Below are 25946 nucleotides of genomic sequence, written 5' to 3'. Positions count from 1 at the left end.
CTGTACTTATTCTGTAGCACTGGTGATTTTTTATTTGTAGGGATCGGGCTTTTGCAGGTTTAGGTCCTCTTGATTGAGGCTTTTTACTAAACACAAGAGGGCAAGGCGACCATACTTGTTGGCCACTTACTGTAGGTTATAGCAAACAGTATTTTTAATTTATTCAGTTTATTTGTGGCCACTGAGAGAACTTTTTCTGTGTCTTGATTTGTTTTTCTGTTTCATTTCCCATAGAAACGCTCCAGAGGTCAAGTGCTGTTTGATAAAGTATGTGAACACCTGAACCTGCTAGAAAAAGACTACTTTGGACTTACGTATCGAGATGCTGAAAACCAAAAGGTGAGAGATGCAGTGCAAAATATTACGGATTGAGCTGCCTTTTCTGCTTGAAAGTGAACTCAGACGAAATAGATGAGTCATTTTCTCCACCTCCCCTCACATTCCCACTTTTACTACGTTGAGTCCCTGAGTGCCATTAATCACCTTATCCCCTCGTGAAGGAAATCATTTACAATCTCCTTTAACCTGGAATATTCTGGAGACAGTAAATCAGCACTTCTATTTTTCATGCTTGAGTTACTTAGGATTCTAAGGAAGAATTGTATATTATCTTTTCCTGGAAAGATATATTTAAGTGGATTATTTGAACTGATGAAAATCAAGTACATTGATGCTTACATGGAAAACATGTTCACACCTGAAAATTTCTCTGAAGATAATGCATTTGTGATATCAGCTGTCAGGGCAGTTCACTCTTGGGAACTGCTGTGCTAGTTTTCATCCACCTCGTTATACTTTCATATTCTTAGAGAATCAGAATGTCACACGGGCCATTTGTTGGCCTGACCCTTGTCTAAAGTGTTTCACGGGCACTCAGCGTTTACTGAGAGACCTCTGTGAAATCTTACACCTGAGTAATGCAGTCTCTTCAGGGCTTTATGCCACTAATCCCCATGAACACCTGAAAAATAAAGTAGAGGAAGTTGTTTCCATTGTATAGGTGGTGGAAACCAAGTCACAGATTTTGTTCATAGACATCACTTGTTTGGGTATTGTGAGATGAGTCCTATTTAACATCTGCTGAATTCACTGGCCCGTGTCTAAATTCATTACTAAACATCAGGTTTTTCCATGTCTCACTTCACTGTTAAACATCCGGTTTTTCTGATGAGGAAAATCAGAAATCTCAAACAAGTGTTCTCTGGTTCGGAAAGTTTTCAGGTGGGTGCCTAAGAATCTGAAGTCACAGAAAAGTCACTGATATGGAACTGAAAGGCTGAAACGTCAGTGTGTCAAGTTAAATGTATCTTTAATTTATTCTGGCTGACTTGTTTGAACACAGAATTCTCCGTTTTGTTTGTTTTGTTTTGTTTTTCTTCCTCTGTTTCTGTGCTAGTTCGAATCCCTGGAGGCAATGGTTGTAAAAGGTAAAAGAATTCTGTCAGGGATGAATTGTGCACTCCCGCATTTTCTCATTTCCTTTCTTAGGTCACTGCCTGGCAGTGGGGACCATGGGCCAGAGGCCCCCCAACAACCACCTTCTCTCAGATATGTGTAGTGAATGCTTATGTATTTAGTGAATGTTAGCACTGATCAATATTGTCATTTTTATTCTTCTCTGATTAAAATTCAGAATGTGTTTCCTTTTTAGAATTGGCTGGACCCTGCTAAGGAAATAAAAAAACAGGTTCGAAGTAAGTTCTGTTGAATTATTTTGTATGGAAATGTGAAGATATTTAGAGAGTGGGGTTGTCTGAATTGGTAAACCCATACCCAAGCGGCTAGGTGAATATAAAGATTTTTGGCAGACAAATTAAAACCTCAAACTTGAACTTTGGTAGGTTGGTTTAGCTCAGACTGTACCCATTTTTATTAATCACAGATCAGGAACTAAAATGAACATGACCCTTGACCTATTGTGTGTACTCAGAGGTGAAACACGTGATTTAAGCAAGTGATGCTCCAACTGGCCATTAGCCATTTAAAAGTTCCAAAGTTGATTATTAATGCTATATCAGCCCTAACTGCCACAAAATATAAAAGTAGCTTAAAAGAAATAGTCATTTGATCATTTAGAAATGGAATAGCAAGTCAGACTGAAGTTTACAGTCCGCTGACCACCTCTTTTCTCGGTGTCTCAAGGTGAGGTAAGAAATGTTTGCTTCCTAATATTCAAAACAATAGTCTGAGCAGCTCAAACAATTGAAATACATGTAGCTAATGAATATATGTGACAAGTTGCCATATCTTACTAACAATTAAATACAAATTAAAATGAGGCATAATTTTTCACCTCTGCAGAATAGTAAGGTTTTAAAAATTTAAATAATAAACACATAAATAAAACAAAGTAAGTAAATAAACTAATCAATTAAAAGTTAAATTAATACACTGTATTGGCAGCTATGTACCCAATTGGTAGAAGTTAACAGTTGGTACAAACCGTTAAGAGGACATTTTGTCAGTATTTATTAAGACTTCAAATGTACCTACTCTTGCAACCTTAATTTTACTTACAGAAATTCATTCAGCATGTATCTAAGAGAAGAATGTTTGTGTGTGTATTATAGTGAAAATTCACTAATACTGTTGGCAACAGCAAAAAACTGGAAGCAACTTGAGTGACCATTTATAAGAAAATAGTTAAATCAGTCATGGAATATTCATAGCATGAAATACCAGGCAGCTATTAAATAGAATGAGGTAGAATAAATTAGTCTTAGCTCATGTTAGTGAAAATCAAGTTGCAAAATAGTATCTATGACATTTTTTTAATAAGTTATACATGTATAGATACATGGAAAAATTGGGAGAAGGCATGAAAATTATTAATAATAATTACCTCCAGAAGTGGCACTGCAGAGGGGAGGGCATTGAGAAAGAGAAGTTTTTTATTTTTTATCTTTTACCCTTTTCTGTAGTTCCCACTTTAACCACAAATATGTATAATCTTTATAGTTGAAATTAAGTTAATTTTTAAAAGCAATTCATGTTTTCATCAAAACATCTAGGTTAATTCTCCTGAACTAATTCTTGTTGAAGAACAAACTTAAGACCAATGTATTAAAAAGAACATTATTCTCCTTTAAGCAGTTTGCTATGAAGAGACAGCAAATACTTCTAGTACTTGTGTTGAAAAGTCCTAAGATGTCAAAATACCCAAAGTACTAGTGAAAAGAAATGAGTATTGAGTAGTTTGAAATGGTTTACCACTGGATAATATCTCAGAAAGAAGAAAAAAAATCGTTATACGTCTAGATATTAGTTTGCTGGTTATTTGTACAATTAAAATATCTTTACTAAATTTTAAGAAAAATTTTATGTTTCTCCTAACCAGAGACTTGATAGTGAAGTAGTTTCATAGATAAATTGGGATTGAAACCAGGGACAGCTACAGTTGTGATCAATAAGTGAAAACACTACTATTTTGTTTTTTCAGAGAGTTCTAATAAAATATTTAAGATGATAAATATATTCTAAGGATGTTTTATGGGGGTATTGAAAAGCAGATGTGCTGAACATATATCAATATTATGTCTGCAAAAGTCCTCTGTATTCGTCTAATTAATGAAATGTTGTTTCGTACTTGGCTAATTAATAATTGCCAAGCTCTTTAAAGATACATGAAAATTTCAAGGATAAGTCATAATACGGTTATAAGAAAGCCTGTATAAACAGTCTAATTTTCTTTTCTAGAGTTAATAGGTTATTTTTTTTCCTTAACCTCTCAAGTATCCTGTCTCCTACCTTCCTTTCTAAGCTAATGATCACAACATGATGTTTAAAGGATCTTTCCATCATGCTCATAGTCAATTTTTATGCAATGTAAATAAAGTTAATTGACAGTCCTGCAGATAAGGGAGGAGGCAAGGAAAATTAAAATTAAAAAATAAAGATAGAATATATTATCAACTCTATTCTTTATTGCTTCCCATCTACTAAAATGCCCCCTTTCCACAAAATTTACATTCTACCAGAGCAGAGAAGTATTATCATATATAATGTAATTATTTTACCATCATTTCCTCTTCCTAAATATAGATGATCAAAGGATGCGTCCATCCATTTTCTTCTGTTGGTACAGCATAGGTCTCTAGAATCAGATCTTCAAGAGAATGGAGAATGAGCTATTATAGGATTTTGAATTACAAATTTATGATAAATAGAAATTTCTGAAACTGAAAAGTCCATTCTTATGATGAAATTCTAATTTCAGTCATCTTCTCTGCATGCCAAATCTTAAAATATTATGGTATAAATATAGTGTATTTATGATATAGTGACTTTATTATAAAGAGTAGTTTCATGATATGGATATATAGAGAAATTTTTAAATTCAGCATGCATACAAGACTAAGAGCAGAAGTCTTTTATAAAGTGAACTTTTCAGTTTCAAAAGTTTCTATTTATCATAAATTTGTAATTTAAAATCCCATATCAGCATTAAAGACATATCTACTTTAATGTGTTCAAGTGCTCTCATTTCCTGTTTCTAAACTGGGCCCTCATCTGAGCATATACAGGGTTGTAGCCGCATTCGTTGCCTAAGTGCATCCTTCCAGTTGATTGGCTTCTCTAAATTCTTTACAGGGCTAAGTATCTGAGCTTTTATCTGCCTCCCTGATTAATTTCTATTTTTATGCCTCATTTAACTGATTTTTTTTCCTTGATTATAGATATAGATACAGTTTCCTTAAACTTCCCACTGTTTACAAATAATGCCCTGCAAAACCTTACAGTTGGTGCAGACTTAGGAAAGTGATTGTCAAAGCACAGATTAAGTTTGCCTGCATTAGAACCATGGTGCAGGGGCTTATTAAAACCACAATTTCCTAGGCCATCTTCCCTATCTCTGGGTCATGGGTCCCAGGAATTAGCATCTTTTAAGTACCTCACATGAGTCTTGGGGCCACTGTGGTTTGAAACTCACTTTCCCAGAAGGAGAATTTTTGCATTCAAATGTCTTTCTGAAACTTTGATTACTTGATTAGTTTCCAGTTTAGAATTTTCACCCTAAATTTATTGTAAGATTATTTAATTACATTGTGAGCTATTCATTGGGTTCAAGGCATACTTTGAAGTGGATAAAAATTATAAAAGCACAATAAATCCATTTTCCATAATTAATACGTTAGTCTTAATTCCACTCACTTGGGGGAAGTCAGCTCTCATTATGAACCTCACCATGGGCAGGCATTGAAGAGCCCCATTTTAGTAGGAAATCGATAGGAATCAATAGGAAGAAAACAAGACCAAATCAGGCTGTTTGTAAAATAATGGACTTGAAATTTCAAGAATGGTGGGGGAAATTTCACTAGAAATATATTTAATTAGCATGTTTTTGTGGGTTAATAATTCTTGTAACTCATGTTGCAGTAATGTTTTCTGAATGGTTTAAAAATGATATTAAGCATCCAACATTACCTGGTCCTGTGCAAGTCTTCTATAAGACATCTGCGGTATCGTCCCTGCCAGGTGGAATTTTATGTCTGATATAAATGGCACTGTCAAAGAATAAAGCAGAATTAATTAATGGGCATATGCCATTTACAACAGACAAGTAGGAAGCCTGTGAAGTTGGTGTTGGCCACATATGCAAGAGAATAATGCAAAGAGAGAAGCTAGGAAGCTCTGACTCCTGTGCCTTTCTTCTGATCGTTCGGGAAGGGGTCATGAGGAGATGGAAAATACAGATGTCATTTAATGGGGATGGAGAGCGTCAGTGGGGGTGGAAGGGGTCATGGGGAGGTGGAAAGTACAGATGTCATTTAATGAGGACGGAGAGCATCAGTGGGGGTGAGAACAAGGTCAAGGCTTCTGGTGCAGAAGCTAGAGAAACGATGGAGGAAGTGTTAAGTCTTCAGAATCCAAGAATGCTCTAGGCTGTGGCACTCTCAGGGTGCTTGGCTGGTGGAGGAATCACCTGTAAACAGTGCTCAAGAGAAAAAATCCCTCGACTTCAATGAACTATTACATTTAGAGGCCAGGAGCAAAGAACAAAGTGAATATAAGTTCAAAGAGTGATCAAGTAGAGATTAAATGTAGGAAGGAAGGAAGGGTGGTTTTTTTATGTTTATAATGAAAAACTATATGTAATTAAAGAGAGTATTAGTAAAATCTGGAGCTTAGTAAAGCCTCATAATGTCAGTATTATGTAGGCAATACAGATTGCTGACATCTGGTTGACCCTTTTCTCTGCAGGAGAGGCCTGGTGTAGGTGACACAGGGTAAAGAATGGCAAAGTGTAAGAAGAGTCAGTCTGAGTCATGGGCTAATGGGGTGTGGAAATTGGTAATACACAATAAGTACATTCAAGCATCTATTGAATCAAAAATTTCCCTCAGAAAATAATTTTCAGCAGCATGCTTGTCAAAGCAATAGTCACTACAACCAACTTTTCCCATTAAAAAAAGTATTTTGAATCATACTTTGACATTTGTTATAGTGGGATTTGACCCGTAATAGCAAAGCAGAGACAGCAAAGAAAACGGGTATTACATCTGTAATTTTGGTATGTGAGCTATCCAGAAATTTATAGCAATAAATCCAGTCAGTCCCAGACTTGTCTGAGAATTATCCATAGCATTCATTTTTTTTTTCCTTCTATCAAATTCTTAGCCTTCTCCCTGAAAGGGGAAGAAATTTAGTCAATTTCTTTACTAGTTAGAAGCTTCAGTAAATGACTTGACTGGGGAGAGGATTAGAAATTAAACGAGGTTTCAATTTCATTAAATCTTCACTAAATCTGTGGATTTTATTTAAAGAAGACTTCGAGTTTCCCCAGTGGCATTAATGATCAGAATTTGAATTTGCCTGGGTGTTAGTGCTTGGAGTTAAGGCAGTTCTGGTTATCAATTAAAATCACAAGTAGAAAGAGATTTTCTAAGGCTTTACTGAATTTTGTTTTCATCCTTTCCGGCAGGTGGTTCTTGGCACTTTTCATTTAATGTGAAATTTTACCCACCGGACCCTGCCCAGCTCTCTGAAGATATCACCAGGTATTTGAAAGTTGGCTCCGAGAAAGGCAGGCAGGCAGGCACATTGGGGAGCTGCACTTATAAATTCCCTGGTAACGTGCATGCTTGCATCTGTTGTCATACAGTCACCCACACTCAAATGGCAAACAAAAGGCAACCAAATGAGAGCAAACATCTGATGAGTGGATTTTCCAAATCATATCTGTTCACAGTTGAATCTTTCATGCTAAACTGATACTTGCCTCTGCCTGACCCTGGTGGGAAAATACACCAAATTGGGAGACTGTAAACCACGCCACCACAGCCAAATTGGATGGGATTCAGCCTTAAATGATACAGCATTTCTTAGGACTCTGGCTTTGAAACTTAAGAGTAAAAATAGGTCTTTGGTTATTTATGCTTTTCCTGATACAGCTGTTTAAAAATTTACACACCCAGATATACATGAACAGATACACATTTAAGAGTTTACTTTTCGTACCCTATTTGTGAAAGGAAAATGATTAAACTGTTTTCTGGAAAGAAGATCTTGAGAAAGGAATCTAACATAAAAATATTCCAGCTTGGTGACTGAGCTTTGAGCATGAAACGTTATCCCATTAGAAAGCTACACTGGGTCTGACTTACGTCTTCCAGACTTCTCTGCATTCTCTTTGGGACCCCTGCTACTTTCTTGCTCTGTTTAGTAGTAAGTTTGTGGACAATCAAAGGAATTTTTGTGCAGTTGGTTCTGAATATTCTGTGTAAATCTAGCATCCTTCTTGGAGGCTTTTTGGAAAAATGAAGTCCTGTAAAATAGCTTTAATTGCTTGGAATGATTAAAAGACCTATTAGGAGAAGGATAAAAACTAGTTCTAGAAGATTTCTTTTATATTTGCATTAAATCAGAGGAAATATGTAATTTCTTATTTAAAGATATTTTTCATTGATGTCTAGGAACTATTTAGTTGGGGCTAATTTGTGGTAACAGAGGCTACGTAATTTCAAAAATTTAGCATGTGGTTCCTTTACATCTACTTGCGTGGTGATTTCAGAACCTGTTAAATGTTTGGGAATTCTTATATCTAGATTATATGGTGTTTATTTACCTTAACAACTTAAAATCATACTTAGAGAGGACTTTAAAACCTTAACATAATCCTTTGCTTCAAGCAGATTAATAATTCATTCCTTACATGAAAGGTACAAGGTACGTTTTATTATTATACTGTTATATTAGGCCGTGATAGGTATTAAAATTCATCAGTGTCACACTTGCCTTGGGATCTTTTGCAGTTAGTGCTATATGTGTAAACCTTCAAAGCAAAAGAACGGAGAAGACAAGTCAGCTCTTAGTGGAGGTGTTTTTATTACACCTTGGCGAAATCGTATAGAAAATGTTTTATGTCTCCCAAATTTAAGTATTATATTTGTAGCAACAAAAGTCTCAGATTTTAAGGTAATTCATATCAGATTTCAGGAACTTACTTATCTTAATCAAAACGTGGCAGCTTAAAATGGGAGAAATCATCTGTCCTTTATAAAGAGACTGTGTCTCGTCCAGAACTCAGGAAGTTGTGAGCGGAATTTATGACCTCGAAGCTGTTGTTATCTCAGATCTATCCAGGTCATAGGGTATGACCTTTAATCTAGATATCAAAATGAGACCTCTTAAGGCTAGCTGAGGCCTATAGTTATATTTAAGAGTATTATTTTTATATTAGAGTTCCTCTAACCAAAGATTTCAGGGGAGTGTGTTGGGGACTGGCCATTCGACTTTAAAGTTATTTTAAAAGATGTTAGAGGAATATGTCCTTAGCGTTTACCCTCCTTTATTAATATCATTGACTTCTAGGTGCCTTTAAATATTATATTTTGTAGACAAGTATTTTTCCTTTATATCTAGATCGAGGTATAAATGCCAGAATGCTGGTCCTGGTGAGATTACTCAACCAGGAGAAATTGTTTACAGCCTACAGTTTATAGTAATTGGTCGCCTTTTCGTGTATCCTGACACTGGCTTTTTGTTTGTCTGACTCCTGGAAGGTACTACCTCTGCCTGCAGTTGCGGGATGACATCGTGTCTGGAAGGCTGCCCTGCTCCTTCGTCACACTGGCCCTGTTAGGCTCCTACACGGTACAGTCAGAACTCGGAGACTACGATCCCGACGAATGTGGGAACGATTATGTTAGCGAGTTCCGCTTTGCACCAAACCACACGAAAGAACTGGAAGACAAAGTGATCGAGCTGCACAAGAGCCACAGGTCAGTCACAGAAACCCTGAGCTCATTGCATTTCAGATTTGCCTCAATGGGTGAGCATCACTGATAGAATCCTGTCACTTCCCAGGATTGATTTCAATAAATTAAGGACAGAGCCTTCAGCAGAGAGAGTCTGTACGTGATAAAGTTCTGGGATAGGGAAGCTCTCACTCAGAACATCCTGGCATTTGTTTGTAATGTTTTCTTTCAAAACCATTTATCATGTGATTTCTCCCTGCTTGCAGCCCGCTCCCTCCACCTCTGCAGAGCACGTATCTGCTGGTGGCTCGCTGGTAGCTCATTTGTCCTAAGCAAGGAAGCTCAGTGGGAAACGTTAGAGCCTCAGCCAGGCAAAGGAGACGCAGCATCTTAACACTTTTTTTTTTTTTTTAATCTTCTCAGAGGAATGACGCCAGCAGAAGCAGAGATGCATTTCTTGGAAAATGCCAAAAAATTATCCATGTACGGGGTAGATTTACATCATGCCAAGGTATGTATTTTTTTCAAACCCCAAACGTTCTATTTAATTGTATTTAATTCAGCGTTACTGCTCTAAGTTGGTGATATCTATTTCAGTTCATGTAAACTCAAACTTTGGAAATTCAAATCTGGGTTTGCTGTTCAAGCCCTGCTCAATATAAAGCAAATTTAGTTCTGTGGTGTGGACTGAGGGTTTGTGCTGCATGGCTCAAGTTTGCATTAATCATGGTCTCATCCTACTGAAAGCCCGCAGTAGGCAATCTTTGACCGCCTCTTGACTCCGTTAGAAACTTACCTTGACATAAAGAGCATGTACTTCACCTCGCCTTACCTGTCACAGCTGTGTCTCCCACTTCAAGCTGACATGTGCACTTTGCTCCAGTCGGACCCTGTTCTGGTTTGCTAAAGCTGCTGTTATGCAAAATACCAAAAATAGATTGGCTTTTGTAAAGGGGATTTATTGGGTTACAGATTTACAGTCCTAAAGCCATAAAAGGGTCCAAACTAAGACATCAGTAAGAGGATACTTTCACTGAAGAAAGACCGTTGGTGTCCAGAACACCTCTGTCAGCTGGGAAGGCATGTGGCTGGTGTCTTCTGATCCTTTGCTCCTTAGTTTTGGTTTCAAAATGGCTTTCTCCAAAATGTCTGTGGGCTTCTGTCTCTCTTAGCTTCTTTAGCTCCTGTGCACCTAAGCATCTGGGGGCCCTCTCTTAGCTTCTCTCTCTCAGTTCCTGTGCATCCTTGCTTGTTTTCCCAGGGCGTTTCTCTCTAAGCATTTGGGGGTCCTCTCTTAGCTTCTCTGGAGCAAACTCTGGGCTAGCATTTCTAAACATCTCCAAGCATCTCTAAGCATTAGTGTCTGTGTCAGCTCTTAGCTTCTCTTAAGTACTCCAGTGAACTAATCAAACCCCGCCCTCAATGGGCAGGATCCACACCTCCATGGAAATTAATGAGAGTTCTCAGCCACAAACATTCATTCAAAAGGTTCCACCCTAATCAAGGCTAATAAGTCTGCCCCCCAAAAGATTGCATTAAAAAACATGGCTTTTATGGGGGGCATAATAGATTCAACCTGGCACAGACCCTGTCTCTGCCCTTCTCCTCAATATGCCCATCATTATCTGGACTGTCCCTTGCCATCCTGCCTGCCCGTCTAAACATTGCCTGTTGTCCGTGACCCAAGTGTCCCATCTCTTAATGGCCAGGGACAGTTGATGAGCCATTCTGGACACCTGCACTAAATACCTTCTTATCAAATTTAAATCTCTAAAGTTTTGGTAAGCTGACAAATAACCAGTACTTTGAAAGGAGATGGTCATTTTAAAATTCAACTTCAACTAAGCACCTGGGCTGAGGAACGGGAAAATATTCAAGATGTATCTTGGGTAGAGGCTTGGGAAAAGAGCAGTTTGAATTAGACCATAGTGGGGTTAAGGTTCTGAGCCTCTACATAAAGCAGCTTTTATTCCATGTCTTACTTCTTCTAGAATCTCAGTATACTGACTACTAGGCTGCGATTTAAACAGTCATGAGTAAGTACTGTGGAATTACAGGCAAGCTTGTATGGAAACTCGAATATGAAAAGCATATGAAATCCGCCAGGACCTTAGAGATTCTGGTGCTATAGCAATTTTTAAAAGATCAGAAGGTCGTGGAGGTGCAGGGCTGGCAAGATAACATCTCTCCTATATGGGAATGTATTTTACTTCTGATAGAGCAATCACCAATTTCATGGTCTTGGACTTAGGAGAACATGCACTTATAGGCCTTCTGGCAGCAAATATGTGACATGATAAGGTTTAGGGACTGGAAATGAAGATGGTTTCAGCTGATCTGTTCAAGCAAATATCTGAGCAATCCTGAAGACCAGGAGGGAAATCTATATGATCTGTAGGTTCTGGTGGTGCTGGAAGTGGAGCTGCTTTCTGGTTGGCATTTTGGGAGAGACTAATGCACGGTGAGTTTGGACAAGAAAATGGCGACCATCACGTGGGGGCAGGTTTGATGGATCAGGTCTGCAGATCATTCTGTGAATCACAAAAGCCGAGCACTTCCAAAGCCTGAGCACTAACAAAATCACAGAGGCTTTTGAGGGCCTTATGCCAGGGATGTTAGGGATACTGGATGTCAAGCTGTTTGACATTTATGTGGAACTACAACAGCAGATACAGCTCCATTTACTTGCCATTTTGTTATTATATTTTTTCATTTCATTTGCTCTCAGATAACAAAAGATGTTTTATATTTTACGCCAGGGATAAAATAGGGTGAAATTTTCAAAATAAACGTAAGGACACACCCAAGATTTTTTTTTTCCTCAAAGTTTTTCCCTAGGTGGTTGAGTGGCTAAAAGATAAGGAAACAAGAAGGAAATGATGGTAGCCTGAGTATATGAGTGATTCTAAAGCTATTTTTGAATTACGTCACATACACTAATTCACTTACTGTCCTGGAAAATAAAGAAATAAAAGATGAGGGCATCTATTTAGGGAAGTGCAAGTCAGGATGTATCAGTGTTCCTATGAGTAAAAATAAAATCACTTAACATTGCCGTAGCGACTAAATTAAAATATATGGCTGCTTGTTCATTCAGTAATATGATTGGAAATTATGCCAGTTAAAAAAAGAGAGAATTGAGAACATGCAAATGCAGCCTGTTAAAGGATTTCATCTGAATATTAAGTATAACAAATGGTTCTGTTATGGACTCCATTTTCTTATGCATCCATACTCCATCATTTCAGGAAAGAAATTTACTGAATTAAATTAGCTAATTTCCTGTTATAAGTGAGATGCTTCTCTTCTATTAATGGTATGAAAAGTCCTGAGCTTCAGGATCCATTTGCAAATTCTGTACTATGATCTTGGACTCTGCAGCTTCCTATGAAGAATAAATAAATACCCATATTAGATGACGGTCCCTTGTTTTTGAAAACCTATACTGAATACTTGCTTTTCTTAGGGTTCTCTCTGCTTGTTTGTCTCTTAACATCAGTCTTAAAAGGTTTTGCTCGGAGTCATTTATTTCAAGTAAGGTTCTGAAATGATGTAAATCCATATCAGATATCCCATGGTGTGCTGGTTTGTATATATTATGTCCCCCAGAAAAAGCCATATTCTTTAATGTATCCTTGTGGGGGCAGGCATATTAGTGTGGATTGGGTTGGAACCTATTGGTTCAGTGTCCATGGAGATGTGACCCACCCAACTGTAGGTGATAACTCTGACTGGATAATTTCCATGGAGGTGTGGCCCCACCCATTCAACATGGGCCTTGTTTAGTTTACTAGACAGAAGGAGCTCAGATAGAAGGAGCTCACAGAGAGCTGGAGCTGAGACAGACATTTTGAAGATGGCTGTTTGAAGCCGATGCAGACATTTTGGAGAGCGCCATTTTGAAACGCAACTTAGAAGTAAGCAGATGCCAGCTACGTGCCTTCCCAGCTAACAGAGGTTTTCAGGTGCCAATGGTCTTTCTCCAGTGAAGGTACCCTTTGTTGATGGATACTTTATGGCCTTAAGACTGTAACTGTGTAACCAAATAAACTCCCTTTTGTAAAAGCCAATCCATTTCTGGTGTTTTGCATTCCGGCAGCATTAGCAAACTAGAACACATGGACTGAGTGATAATGAACAATTGATGAAGTTTGAAAAGTAATTTTAGCTGAAGGGAGTCGTATACTCATTAATTTTATTAATGAGGGGCTAGCAGAGACGATGCAAGTCTTCCTTCCAGTGCTCTCTGCTAAAGGGAATAGTAAATGTATTGATGGTGAAACATCCATGCCCCCAGGAAAGACTGCAGTCATAGCTCTTAATCCAAAAGATTTCTCAAACCAGCCTGTACACGATGGGCTGTGGTAGAAAAATTTATATCAAAAGTATTGTTTTTTACTATTGTGCAATTAATGAAATGAAGACTCTGATCCGATTTAAAACCCCAATATTCCTGACATTTTCTTTATTTATTCACGTTTTCTTGCAACAAACATAAGGGCATAGTGAGTGCCAGGCCCTGGTGTTACAACAATAAAGCAGAGCTCCTGCCCTTAACCAGTCTGGAGGAGAAGGGAGATGAGTAGGGGTTCATTGCAATACCGTTTGCTAACTGCCCTGCTGGAGGTAACAGTGATGGGGGACCCAGAGGAGAGTATGTTGGTGGGGCACAGAGAGGAAGGGGGCCAAATAAGGCCTCCTGATCTTCCTCATGGAAGGATCCTGTTTCCTTATGATTCAAAGACACTAAAGGGTGATTTAATAAAAATAATATTGAAAAGTACTAAGCAGCCTTATTCTCTGCAAGTCATTTTGTAAACGTCTGTTCCAGTTTGCTATTGCTGCTGTTATGCAAAATACCAGAAATGGATTGGCTTTTATAAAGGGGTTTATTTGGCTACAAATTTACAGTCTGAAGGCCATAAAAGTATCCAAATTAAGGCATCAACATGAGTATACCTTCACTAAAGAAAGGCCATTGGTGTCCGGAAAACATCTGTTAGCTGGGAAGGCACATGGCTGGCTTCTGCTGACCCCGGATTGTGTTCCAGCTCCCCTCTCAGTTCCTGTGTGTTCTTGGTTCTTTCTCCCAGGACCGTTTCTCCCTAAGCGCCTGGGGGTCCTGTCTTATCATATCCCGGGGCAAACTCTGGGCTTCATCTCTTAGGTAAACATCCTTCTCTCTGCTCCCCAAGCATCAGCATCAGCAAAGGTCTGCTTTCAGTGGCTGTCTCCAAAATGTCCCTCTCAGCTGCTCTAAGGTCCCTCTGTTTGTGAGCTCTTTTATAGGACTGCAGTGATTAAATCAAGACCTACCCTGAATGGAAATAATTCAATCAAACGTATTACCCACAGTTGGATGGGTCACATCTCCATGGAAACAGCCTAAACCAAAGATTCCAACCTAATCAACACTAATACATCTGCCCCACAAGATTGCATTAAAGAGCATGGAGTTTTGGGGGACATAATACATCCAAACTGGCACAACGTCTATGTTTATTAAAAAAAGAATCAAAAAGCAGCTACCCCACAGTCCTCATCATACCTTTGTTTCCACTTACACACTGAGGGGTCACCTCCTGAGCAGGTTGGCTGGTTTTAAAGGATCAGTAGTGCCAGCTACTTGTGAGCACCAGGTTATAGCTCTTCAAATTGTCTTTCAAATTAAAGCCCTTGATAAATGGTTGCCATTTTCTGGCCTCTGGACTAAAATGTTCTTTCTCCTCAAATATCATTATGTTGTAAATGTCTTGCCATCAAATATTTCCACTCCTACAATAATTTGATATCTAATGGAGTGATGCATTTCCAATGTGAAATATTGTGACTTAACCCAATTACATTCTGTTTGTAAACTTGCATTTCCCAGAAATACACTAAAATCCTTTTTTTTTTTTTTTTTTTTTTTGTTTGAATTGTTCATCCTGTGCCTTCTCCAGTACTGACAGGATTTATGAAGTAAATTCCCACAGTGTGGGTGAATTAGTCTCCTCTTTGGATTCCTCTATTTGCCCTCCCGTTTTAGTTGGTGATACAGAGACTCGAGGGAAGCAGGGGACAGCCCTGCCAATTGAGATGATAGGGTGTGGTCAGCCCCCCTGAGCTGAGTCTCCTGGTGTAGACATCTCACAACCCACTGTGTGTCTGCCTCCAGCCATCAGTGAGACAAGGTATTGAGAGCTGTACCCCACACACAGTCCTACTTACAGATTTCTTCTTACCTTTTCAAGTCCACCACAGGTGTTAATTTTACTCTGATTTCCCCAGAATACAACATTTAGGAAGGACAGATTACATGTGGTTTATCTCCTGAGCTTTATACAAAATCTCTGATGGCCACTGGGCATCACACATCCCTCAGAAGTTACCTATAGGTGAAATGTTCAGGTAGCATAAGCAAGTTGCAATTATAATATGATCCCACTTTTGTTTAAGAAAAAAAACAAAAACAAAAACTCTGCACTCATGGAAAATGTATCTACATTTATGTATGAGACCGTATATCGTTCACTGGGAGTGTGTTTGCACAGGGGATGGGGGTGGTGAGAGAGTACAGTCATACTTTAAAAGAGTATTTTATATTTAGATTTTTTATGAAAGCAAATTTTACTCTGATAATAATGGTATATGAAAAAGATTGAGGCTCTTTTCAAAGGGACAGATCCTAAAACACTCTTGTGTGTATACATATCATTAAGATTGTTCAGGGTAGGCAAAACACTTGTCGACTCCATACCTCAGTTTTCTCATCTGTAAAATGGGAATAACAGCAACTGTCTTAAAATACCATAGTGAAGATTAGAAGAGTTAATGCGTATAAAGTGGTTAGAGCAGTGCCTGGCATTCAATAAGTGATAAATGTGGCTCTACCTGTTATTCCTGTTACTGGCTCCCATTTATCTGATTGCTTTTCTCTGTGTGCAATATTGATGATGTAGTTTCAGGGTGAGCAGATTTTACTTAAAACATCAAATCTCCCTAGTCTTAAATAGCTTCATTAAAAGGCTGTTATTTAATGGCAGTGTTTCAAAAATGGCAGCAGTATTTTTCCTACTGAATTAGGGGTACAGGTAGCAGTTATGGGTTCTCTGATGGAGGCATAAGTCCTGCATCCTGCTGTAAGTGGATAAAGGTGAGATCCTGAGTGTGTACTTCTCACTGCTGTTTTACAGGATTCAGAAGGAGTAGAAATCATGTTAGGAGTTTGTGCGAGTGGTCTGTTGATATATCGTGATCGACTGCGAATAAACAGATTTGCCTGGCCCAAAGTTCTAAAAATTTCATACAAACGGAACAACTTCTACATTAAGATCAGGCCAGGAGAGGTAAGTAGACCTGTATTTACATATACATTGGGTAGAAAGGTGCCTGATAGCAAACAGAAATTTAAATTACCTGCTCACACAATTTCAGCGTTGGGGGATGTGGCAAATTATTTTTAAATCCCCAGAAAATTTATTGTAAACAGTAATAAACAGTAATAAATAAACAGTAATAAATAAAATGTTCTCTTTTTTCTTACTTTGTTCCAGTTCTTTCTTACTGCAAGCATTAATTAAAAGGGTTATTTTTCCATATTTTAATATAAATTCAAGATGCACAAATTTTTGTGTATTTCAAGCTGTGGTGGAAAAGAAAATCTTAGTTGTTACGCTTCTTTGTGAATGAAGAATAGATTTCTTCCTATTTGTCCTGCTGTTATGTCTCCATGCCCTCCTTATTTGTCTTCAAATCTGGTTGTTCCTTAAAGTTGAGTAGCTTAGGAATAATGTGCATCAAGGTAGAAGAAAGACTATGAGGACACTCAGTGTAAATTATGTATGTTCCATAGCCCAATCTTTTGCTGCTATTTATTTATTTACTCATTTAGCTCAGAGAAGCTAATGAGTCAAAATTGTTAATCTTACTCCTTGGGCAACAGTATCAAGATCAACTTACTTTTGTGTCCTCCTTGGTGGTTTGTACCTAATAGGTATAAATATATGCTATTGTCTGCATAATAGGTAATTAATGAACACCTCCAATTTCCCATTTGCGCAGTTAATATAGTGGAGGAAAGTCAAAGCTCTAAGATTGCAGCTCATTCATGTCTCAATATTCGCTGGTAAAATATAATGTTATCTTGCATCTTCAAAATCTACCGCCCCACTGGAGTTTCTTTGTGGAAAATGCAGTAAAAACAATCAGGATATAAAGCATGCAGTCGTGTTTAATGTAGACATAAAGTCCTACCTGTGTTTGATGACTGAGATAATTTGTAAGCATTTTATGATTACCTGAAATTACAGTTTGTTTTCTTAAACTGTTTTCTAGTGATTGCATATCAGATTTATGGCCAATATATATTCCCTTGAGTGCGTTAAACATTGGTTGAGCGAACCACCTCAACCCTGGGGATAGAAGGATAAACATGACCTTGTCCCTGTCCTTTTGGGCTTTCTGTTCAGCAGCAAAACAGAATCACACAATTTGAATTATAACCTTGTGACGCAGATGCAATAATATTCCACAGACATGGAATGACCGCAGCATCGTGAAGGTCTGGAGGGAACGTTGGAGAAATGCATCAGGGGACAAGAAAGTTTTAAATTAGGGAGGGACTAGATGAATATTTTAGAATGATAGATTTCTTGATGAAATGAAACTACTTAGTGATGGGATATGATAAGACTTAAACTAGAGTGGTGGCCGTGAGGATTTCTATCCACAGATGGAGGGACAAATGCAAGTGAGAGTCAAGGTGGAGTTTTCAGTGAGGTTGAGTGAGGCAGATGGAGATGACTTCAGCCAAGAAAGAAAAAATAGGGAGCATTTCTGAAAAAAGATTGAAATACCCCTGGGACAGATTTTCAGAGGGGTGATCCTTGCATAGAAAGGAATATAGAACCCGTAGGGTCATCAACTGTGCACCTGCTCCAGGTAACACCTCTTTTGGGGAGAGGGGCAGGCACAAGAGGTACATTAAGAGAGATTAAGAAAAATGGCCAGAGAAATAAAAGAGGGGACACAGACAGTCATGACTGACAAGAGGCGTTTCGGTGGAATCTGTTAGGTAGCGGTTGCAATATCTACAGAGAAGACATGTCAGACTTGACAGATCCAGTTATTGAATTTAAGAGTTCAGGAATGTGTCAGGAGCGCTTACTAGAATCAGATAGAGTAGAGGCAGCAAGCAGTGGCTTCTCTTTAATGAAGTTGAGCAGTGACGACTGAGCAGGGGGGTTTAGTTCAGGCAGACATAGTCTCAAAGAAAGTTATATTTTCCCTTTATCTGATCATACTTGCAGGCTCCAAAGAGGTTGAAAGAAATGAATACAAAGCATTGGGATAGATACATTCAAAAAGTCTAGGGACATACATCATCCTTGCACAAGAAAGATGAACATAAGATCATCTTTGAGTGTCTTGCCACAGAGAGTGGTGTAGTTTATGGTACATGTTAGATGTGCAGTGAATAAATAAATGGGTGATGGGTAAGTCAAGATCATTTGTACTTCGGGCTTGTCAGTTGACTGAGTCAGTCGGACAGCAGCTACTTTTCTGATCCCCACAACACACATATGCCCAAAGGGAATCAGAAGCTGGGAAAGTAATTGCAGTCAGAGACACTAATGATGTTTTCCCCATTTCCGCCAGTCACCTAAACAAACAAGAACTAGGGGTCAAGCATGATTAAATCTCATGTGCCTGCATAGGGCCCCTCACCTTGGTGTTTTGCCCCATAAAGGACTTTTGCTAAGGATTATATCACAATCTGGTAGTTTTGTGTTCCTTTGGGGAGCCTTTATTGTTTAAGATGATTGCCCTCTGGTGGCCTGATGTATGTCGTCATCAGAAAATTTATTTTAAAAAAACTATTGAACATCTACAATAAAAATATTATTATTAATGAAAAATAAAATGTTTGATAGAGTGTAATAAGCATGCTGAAAATATGAGAATGCGTTCTAGTCTCTGATCTTCTGGATAACATAGAGAGATGTTAGCGTTTAACATGAAAATCCTTATTGGAACACATAAAATCAGCAATCTCTGATACCAAGTCAACAAATACATAAGAAATTTACAGCATTTCCTGGCCAGATCCTAAGAGAAACTGTCATTCCTAAGAATGCTATAGATTATCCAGAAGCATTTTTTTTTCCATTTCTGTACATTCCACTTGAAGTTACGATGTCATGGGCAACCATGAAAATAAGGCTTGAAAAAAATGAGATTGGGACAAATTGGTCTTGGGAAGGAAATCCAGTGTGCAATCCAAATAAATGCCCTCCTTTTTTGGGTTTAGTTTTCCTATGATATTCACACTTGCACATAAAACATTTACTATGTGTGTGAAGCAGTTATCTTACCCACAGCATTTTAAGGAAATAAATAAGGCAATTTTTAAACATTTTAAAGCATGTGCATGATTGACTTAGTGAGAAGTGTAAAAACGCATGTGTGGTGTAAAGATTTCGTGATTTGCAAGTCTTCTCTGAATTGTATTTCCAAACTTGACTCTACCCTTCCAAATGTTTTTAAACTTTAGTTTGAACAATTTGAAAGCACTATTGGGTTTAAGCTGCCAAACCATCGAGCTGCCAAGCGTTTATGGAAAGTATGTGTTGAACACCACACCTTTTTCAGGTAGGTAGAGTCCATTTTGGTTTTTTTTCCCTAATGAAGATTTAAAATGATTAGAATTACTTATACTGAAGAAGACCAATGGGAAAAAGTATGTTTAGAATGTGGAAGCATGTCTTTTCTGTTTCTTCAAGTTCGTTGTCAAGATTGCACCAGAAATCTTTAAAGGACTTCTGACCAAATCTGAAGGAGTTCCCTTCATTTTTTGTACTTATCTGCTCCATTCCCCTCTTTATTTTCCTTAGTGTCTTATTTTTACATGGTGTCCACCTCAAGTATCCAGTCTCTTCCTTACCTTGGAGTTCTTTACCCTAATATAGTACAAGAACCATAAAATTTGTTGCCACAAAATAACAGATTATCACTGTTCTTGTTCCTAATTGCTCTTTGGACTTACAGACTGTCTCATTGCATATGTGTTAGAAGTTCATCCAGTCCAGCCCATCCCCTATTTTGTTTCTGTCCTCTCTACTGCATCCTTAGTTGATATAGGCTGTGTGAATTGATTTTTTTCCCTCCTAAAATCAGATTTATTTATCTGCAAATTGTGTGTTAAACCTTCAGCACTTTACCTCCCATAGCAGAAGTAAAAATGTGAAGATAGCATTCTGAATATTGACTTCATGTTCTTTCTGCTCTGTTTTCAATACGTTTAGACTCCTATTACCAGAAGCACCTCCAAAGAAATTCCTTACCCTGGGTTCCAAGTTTCGTTACAGTGGCAGGACGCAAGCCCAGACGAGACGAGCCAGTGCTCTGATAGATCGCCCAGCCCCTTACTTTGAACGCTCGTCCAGCAAACGCTACACCATGTCCCGCAGTCTGGACGGAGGTAGGGTCCCTTCCCTTGCCGGCCCTAAGTACTCACCAAAAGGGTGCACGGAACCACTGTGAGGTTCTGTAAACATAAACCGTCTCCAATAGTGTGAAATGAAAAGTGGTTGTTGGTTCATGGCTAGATGTCAGATTTTAAGGGGAAAAAAAGTGCATTTAGTCACTCGTTTCTATTGTTGGCAGATTTGTATACAATTACATTCGTTTCTGTTGTTGGCAGATTTGTATACAATTACATGAAAGATGAGAGATATATGGATAGATAGAACAATCCAGCAAATGAGGCAAGTTGTTAAATTTGGTGGATCCTAGGTATCTGCAGGTGTGGGTTGGAATTCTCTGTGTGGGTTTTGTATTATTTTTGCAACTGTCCTCTAAGTTTGAAATTATTTCAAAATAAAAAATTTAAGGAGAAAAAAGTGAAAGGACAACCTACAGAATTAGAGAAAATGTTCACAACCATATATGTGATAAGAATCTAGTATCCAGGGGAAAAGAATGACATTAAAAAATGGGACTCAGGGGCTGCAGCCCAGTGAAGGTGGTGGAGTGAGATGCTTCAGGACTCTGTCCCCTCACAGAAGCTTTGGACAACCAACAAGAACTGGCAGAAACATCTTTCTCTGAGCTCCAGAAAACAAAGGACTGCAGTAAAAGGGTGAGTGCCAAATCAAGAAAAAGACAAGTTAAAAGCAGAATGCTCTGGTGTCACACTGGCTGACCCCTCCCCACAGAGCTGTCCCATGTTCCTGGTTCCGGAGGGAGCAGAGTAGCCTCGTGCACATACTGGGAGCGTGTATATCTGGCCCAGTCTGTCTGGTCAAGACCTGGAGGACTCACCATCTCAGAACTTGCCCCACATGCAGAAGGCGGCTCACAGAGCTCTCCTGTGGAACACTGTGGGAGAGCAGTCAAGCTGTGCTGCCTGGGGCAAGGGATTGCAGGCTGTAGGACGTACAGTGCAGTGCCCAGGATGGTGAGGAAACTGTTTCCTAGGTGTTCTGGTTTGCTAATGCTGCCGGAATGCAAAACACCAGAAATGGATTGGCTTCTATAAAGGGGGTTTATTTGGTTATACAGTTATAGTCTTAAGGCCGTAAAGTGTCCAAGGTAACGCATCCAAAATAGGGTACCTTCACTGAAGAATTGCCAATGGTGTCTGAAAACCTCTGTTAGCTGGGAAGGCACCTGGCTGGCGTCTGCTCCCAGGTTGCATTTCAAAATGGCATTCTCCAAAATGTCTCTGTGTCAGCTTCTCAGGGCAAACTCTGGGCTAGTACCTCCAAAGCATCAGCAAAACTCTGGTTTCAATGGCCATCTTCAAAATGTCTCTGTAAGTTGCAGCAGCAAGCTCCTTCTGTCTGAGCTTCTTATATAGGACTCGAGTAAACTAATCAAGACCCATGCTGAATGGGCGGGGCTGCACCTCCATGGAAAAAACCTAATCCAAAGGTTCCAACTTAATCAGCACTAATACATCTGCCTCCACAAGATTGCATCAAAGAACATGGCTTTTTCTGGGGGACAAAATATATACAAAACAGTACACTAGGGAAGAGGGGCCATTTGGAACTGTATAAATGGGAATTCCTAGGGCCACATGCCACACATATGCCCAAGACAAGACCTAAACACAGCTTAGGCCTGCAGTTATTCAGCTACTCTCTAAACTAATTGTATGGATAGGCCCAGAAGGAGAGTAACTGCAAAGACCAGGAAAGGTAGGTTTTTTTCCCTTCCCACCCTCCCCCTTCCCCTCCTCCTTCACTGTCTCCTTCATCTCCATCTCTATCTTGAGTGTGTGTGTTACTTATGGCATAACACTAGCTGGATACAAACTTAAGGAACAGACACCTCAGAATCTAAATTCCAGTGATAACATATTAAAATATCAGGTTTTAACAAAAGATTACAAAACATACAAAGAAACAGGAAGTGTTGGCCCAGGCAAAGAAGCATTAGAAACCATCAATAAGAAGGAACAAACCTGGGACATTCCAGACTAGGAATTTAAAATAATGCCCCTAAATATGCTCAAAGAGCTAAAGGAAAACGTGAACAAAGAACTAAAGGAAATCAGGAAAGTGATAAACACAGAGAATAGCAATAGAGAGCCAGAAATTATTGAAAAGGAATGAAACAGAGCTGAAAACCATAGTAACAGAAGTTAAACATACCCTAGAAGGGCTCAATAGCATATTGGAGCTGGTAGAAGAAAGAATCAGTGAACTTGAAGATAAGACAATTGAAATCATCCAGTCTGAGGAGCAGAAAGAAAAGAATGAAGAAAAGTAAACAGAACCTGAGTAACATGTGGGACACCATCAGAAGTACCAACATACGCATTGTGGGAATCCCAGGAGATGGGAGAAAGGGGTAGTGAGAATATTCGAAGTAATAATAGCTGAAAATTAATAATGGCTGAAAACTTCCTAAATTTAACAAAAGACATGAATATGCACATGCAAGATAGTCAACAAATTCCAAAATAGACCCACACCATAACATATTATAATCAAACTGTCAAATGCCAAAGATAAAGCAAGAATTCTGAAAGCCGCATGAGAGAAGCAACATGTCACATACAAGGGAATCCCAGTAAGATTAAGAGGACTTCTCATCAGAAGCCATGGAGGCAAGAAGGATAGATAGGATGACATATTTAAAGTGTTGAAAGCAAAAACATGCCACCAAGAATTCTGTATCTGGCAAAAGGATCTTTCAAAAAATGAGGGAGCAATTAAGACATTCCCAGGGAAGCAAAAGCTGAGGATATTCATCACCACTAGACCAGCCCTACAAGAGATGCTAAAGAGAGTTCTGCAGGTTGAAAGGAAAGGACAACACAATAGATTGAAGCCACATAAAAAAAATAAATAAAGATCCCTGGTGAACGGAACAACTGGGTAGATATAGATGCCAGTACTATTGTATTTTTGGTTTGTAACTCCACTTTTTATTTCCTACAGAATGTAAAAGGCAAATGCATAAAATGTAACGATAAATAAGTGCTTTGGGAATCCTAATATATAAACATGTAATTTGTGACAAGAACTACATAAAGGTGTGGGATGGGATAAGAAACATAGTTTGTGTATAGTATTGAAGTTAAATTGGTATCAAGCAAACAAGATTGTTATAGGTTTACAATGTTAAATTTAAGCCCCATAATAACTACAAAGAAAATATTGGAGAATGTGCAAGCTCATAGAGACAGAAATTAGAGTACAGGTCACCAAGGGTGGGGGCAGGGGGAATGGGGAGTTAATGCATAAGGGGTGTGGGTTTCTGTTTGAAGAGATGGGAAAGTTCTAGTACTGGTTTGTGGTGAGGGTATTGCAATATTGTAAATGTGATTAATCCCATGGAATGGTGTGCTAGGGAGTGGATGAGATGGGAAAGTTTATGTTGTATATCTGTTCCCACAGTTAAATAATAAAAGAACAACTAAAGAGACAATGACAGGTAAAAGCAATACATGATCCTGGATGGGATCTAGCAATGGAGGAGAAGAGGCTCAAAGGGACATTATGGGGACATATGAAAAACTAGAATATTGACAGAAGGTTTATGTCAGTGTTTAATTTCTTGATAACTGCAGTTAAGGTGGTTACATAAATGAATATCTCCTGTTCCTGGGAAATGTACATGCCAATTTTAAGTGTTTAAGGAGCATGATATATACAGTCCACACTCAGGTGTTCAGAGAGAGAAAGAATGAGATGTCAAATGTGCAAAATGTTAAAATTTGATGGATCTGTTGGAATTCTCTGTATGGTGTTTTTGTAACTGTCCAGTAAGTTTGAAAGCATTTCAAAATAAAAGGGATTTTTAAAAAAAGAATGTGACTTAGGGAGTGAAGAGCACAGATTTCATAGGCCAGCATTCTGAGTCTGGAGAAAGTAGTTCTCATCCTTAATATAGTATTCGCATACCTTGGAGATAATTTGGTTCTCTTGCCAGTAACTCTTAAATGATTATCAGGTTTGTTTCAGACTGTGTGTTTCAGAAAGGAAACTATAAATGAAATTTATATCTGTTTCTAAGAAATGTTGTTGTAGAAAATGTAGCCTTTTTTTCAGCCAATTAATAATAGTTGATAGAAAGGATGTAGTTGTTCAAACAACAGAGCAAAGGGCTCTAAGTTAAATTCTCCTAAATAATAGTAAATACCAAACCAGATGGCCTGGGGGAACATAGCTATGTACGTGTTTCTATACTGTTAAGTCAAATGAGTAACTAATATCTACTGGGAGATATTCACTTAAATAACATTTTTTAGGCAATGATATAATAGTGAATTTCTGGTTGGTTTTTGTTTTGTTTTGTCTCACAGTTTTGTACTGCTGTCTTGTTCATGCAGATGTGCTTTCTGGTACAAGAAATGACAGCTACAGTCATACTTCATTTATGACCTGAATTCCACCACCCATCCCCCACCCTTTTTTCTAATTCACAGCACCTAGATTAGTTGATTTATAGAAGACCTATCCTTTGCAAATAAAAAGAGAAGTCCCTAGCATGCATAGATGATTACAGTAATAAGCAAACATGTAAACAAAAATAAATATAAATGCAAATGCTCTGAAGTATCTTCCTCCCTAGCTTTGTTCCCACTGTCCTCATAGAGCCTCAATTCTTTCTCTTCCCCCATACCCCTCCCCCAGTGTGATTGATGGAGATGATGTAGTCTGTGAATCCCCTGATGGAAGACTGGATTTTCCTACTGAAATACTTTATAAACAGTTGAGAGAAGTCAAAGTCATATTATTAGTGCTATATTTTGAAAGTCACTAATGAAGTGGAAAGAACGCCCATCTGGCATAGTTACTTCCAGCTTCAGGCTCTCCTGCCATCTGTGTCATAGTTTGGAAGTGACTTCAACGTGCCAGCCCTTGCTTTCAGTCATCACCTATAAAATGGGGGTAAGGCCACCTCCAGCAGAGTCATTGTGAAGAGCAAAACATGAAATCATTCTCGTTATATATATTTTTTTAATTCAATTTTATTGCGATACATTCAGAAATCATACATTCATCCAAAGTATGCAATCAGTTGTTCACAGTACTATCGTATAGTTGTGCATTCATCACCCCAATCTATTTTATGAACATTTTCCTTGTACCAGAAAAAGTGAAAATAAAAAAATTAAAGTAAAAAAGAACACCCAAATTATCCCCACTACCACCGTTTCCCTATTTTTCATTTAGTTTTTGTCCCCATTTTTCTACTCATCCGTCCATACACTGGATAAAGGGAGTGAGATCCACCGGGTTTTCACAGTCA

At 38.4% G+C, this 25946-nt stretch overlaps 1 protein-coding gene across 11 annotated transcripts in view; it reads left to right on the top strand.

Moving 5' to 3' along the window:
- Positions 1-25946, top strand: part of EPB41L3 (erythrocyte membrane protein band 4.1 like 3) — a 179427-nt gene that overhangs the window by 117041 nt on the left and 36440 nt on the right. For all 11 annotated transcript variants that reach the window (XM_037806294.1, XM_037806292.1, XM_037806301.1 and 8 more), the window contains 8 exons: positions 235-339; positions 1652-1694; positions 6923-6998; positions 9003-9221; positions 9621-9708; positions 16373-16525; positions 19732-19829; positions 20483-20658. In XM_037806294.1, coding sequence (XP_037662222.1) covers positions 235-339; positions 1652-1694; positions 6923-6998; positions 9003-9221; positions 9621-9708; positions 16373-16525; positions 19732-19829; positions 20483-20658 — 958 coding nt within the window. The remainder of the gene's footprint in view (positions 1-234; positions 340-1651; positions 1695-6922; positions 6999-9002; positions 9222-9620; positions 9709-16372; positions 16526-19731; positions 19830-20482; positions 20659-25946) is intronic.

The sequence above is a fragment of the Choloepus didactylus genome, chromosome 16 (genome assembly GCF_015220235.1).
Source record: "Choloepus didactylus isolate mChoDid1 chromosome 16, mChoDid1.pri, whole genome shotgun sequence".
NCBI lineage: Eukaryota > Metazoa > Chordata > Mammalia > Pilosa > Megalonychidae > Choloepus > Choloepus didactylus.
The sequence above is the reverse complement of the archived record's forward strand: the minus strand, read 5'-3'. Positions and strand labels throughout refer to the sequence as shown.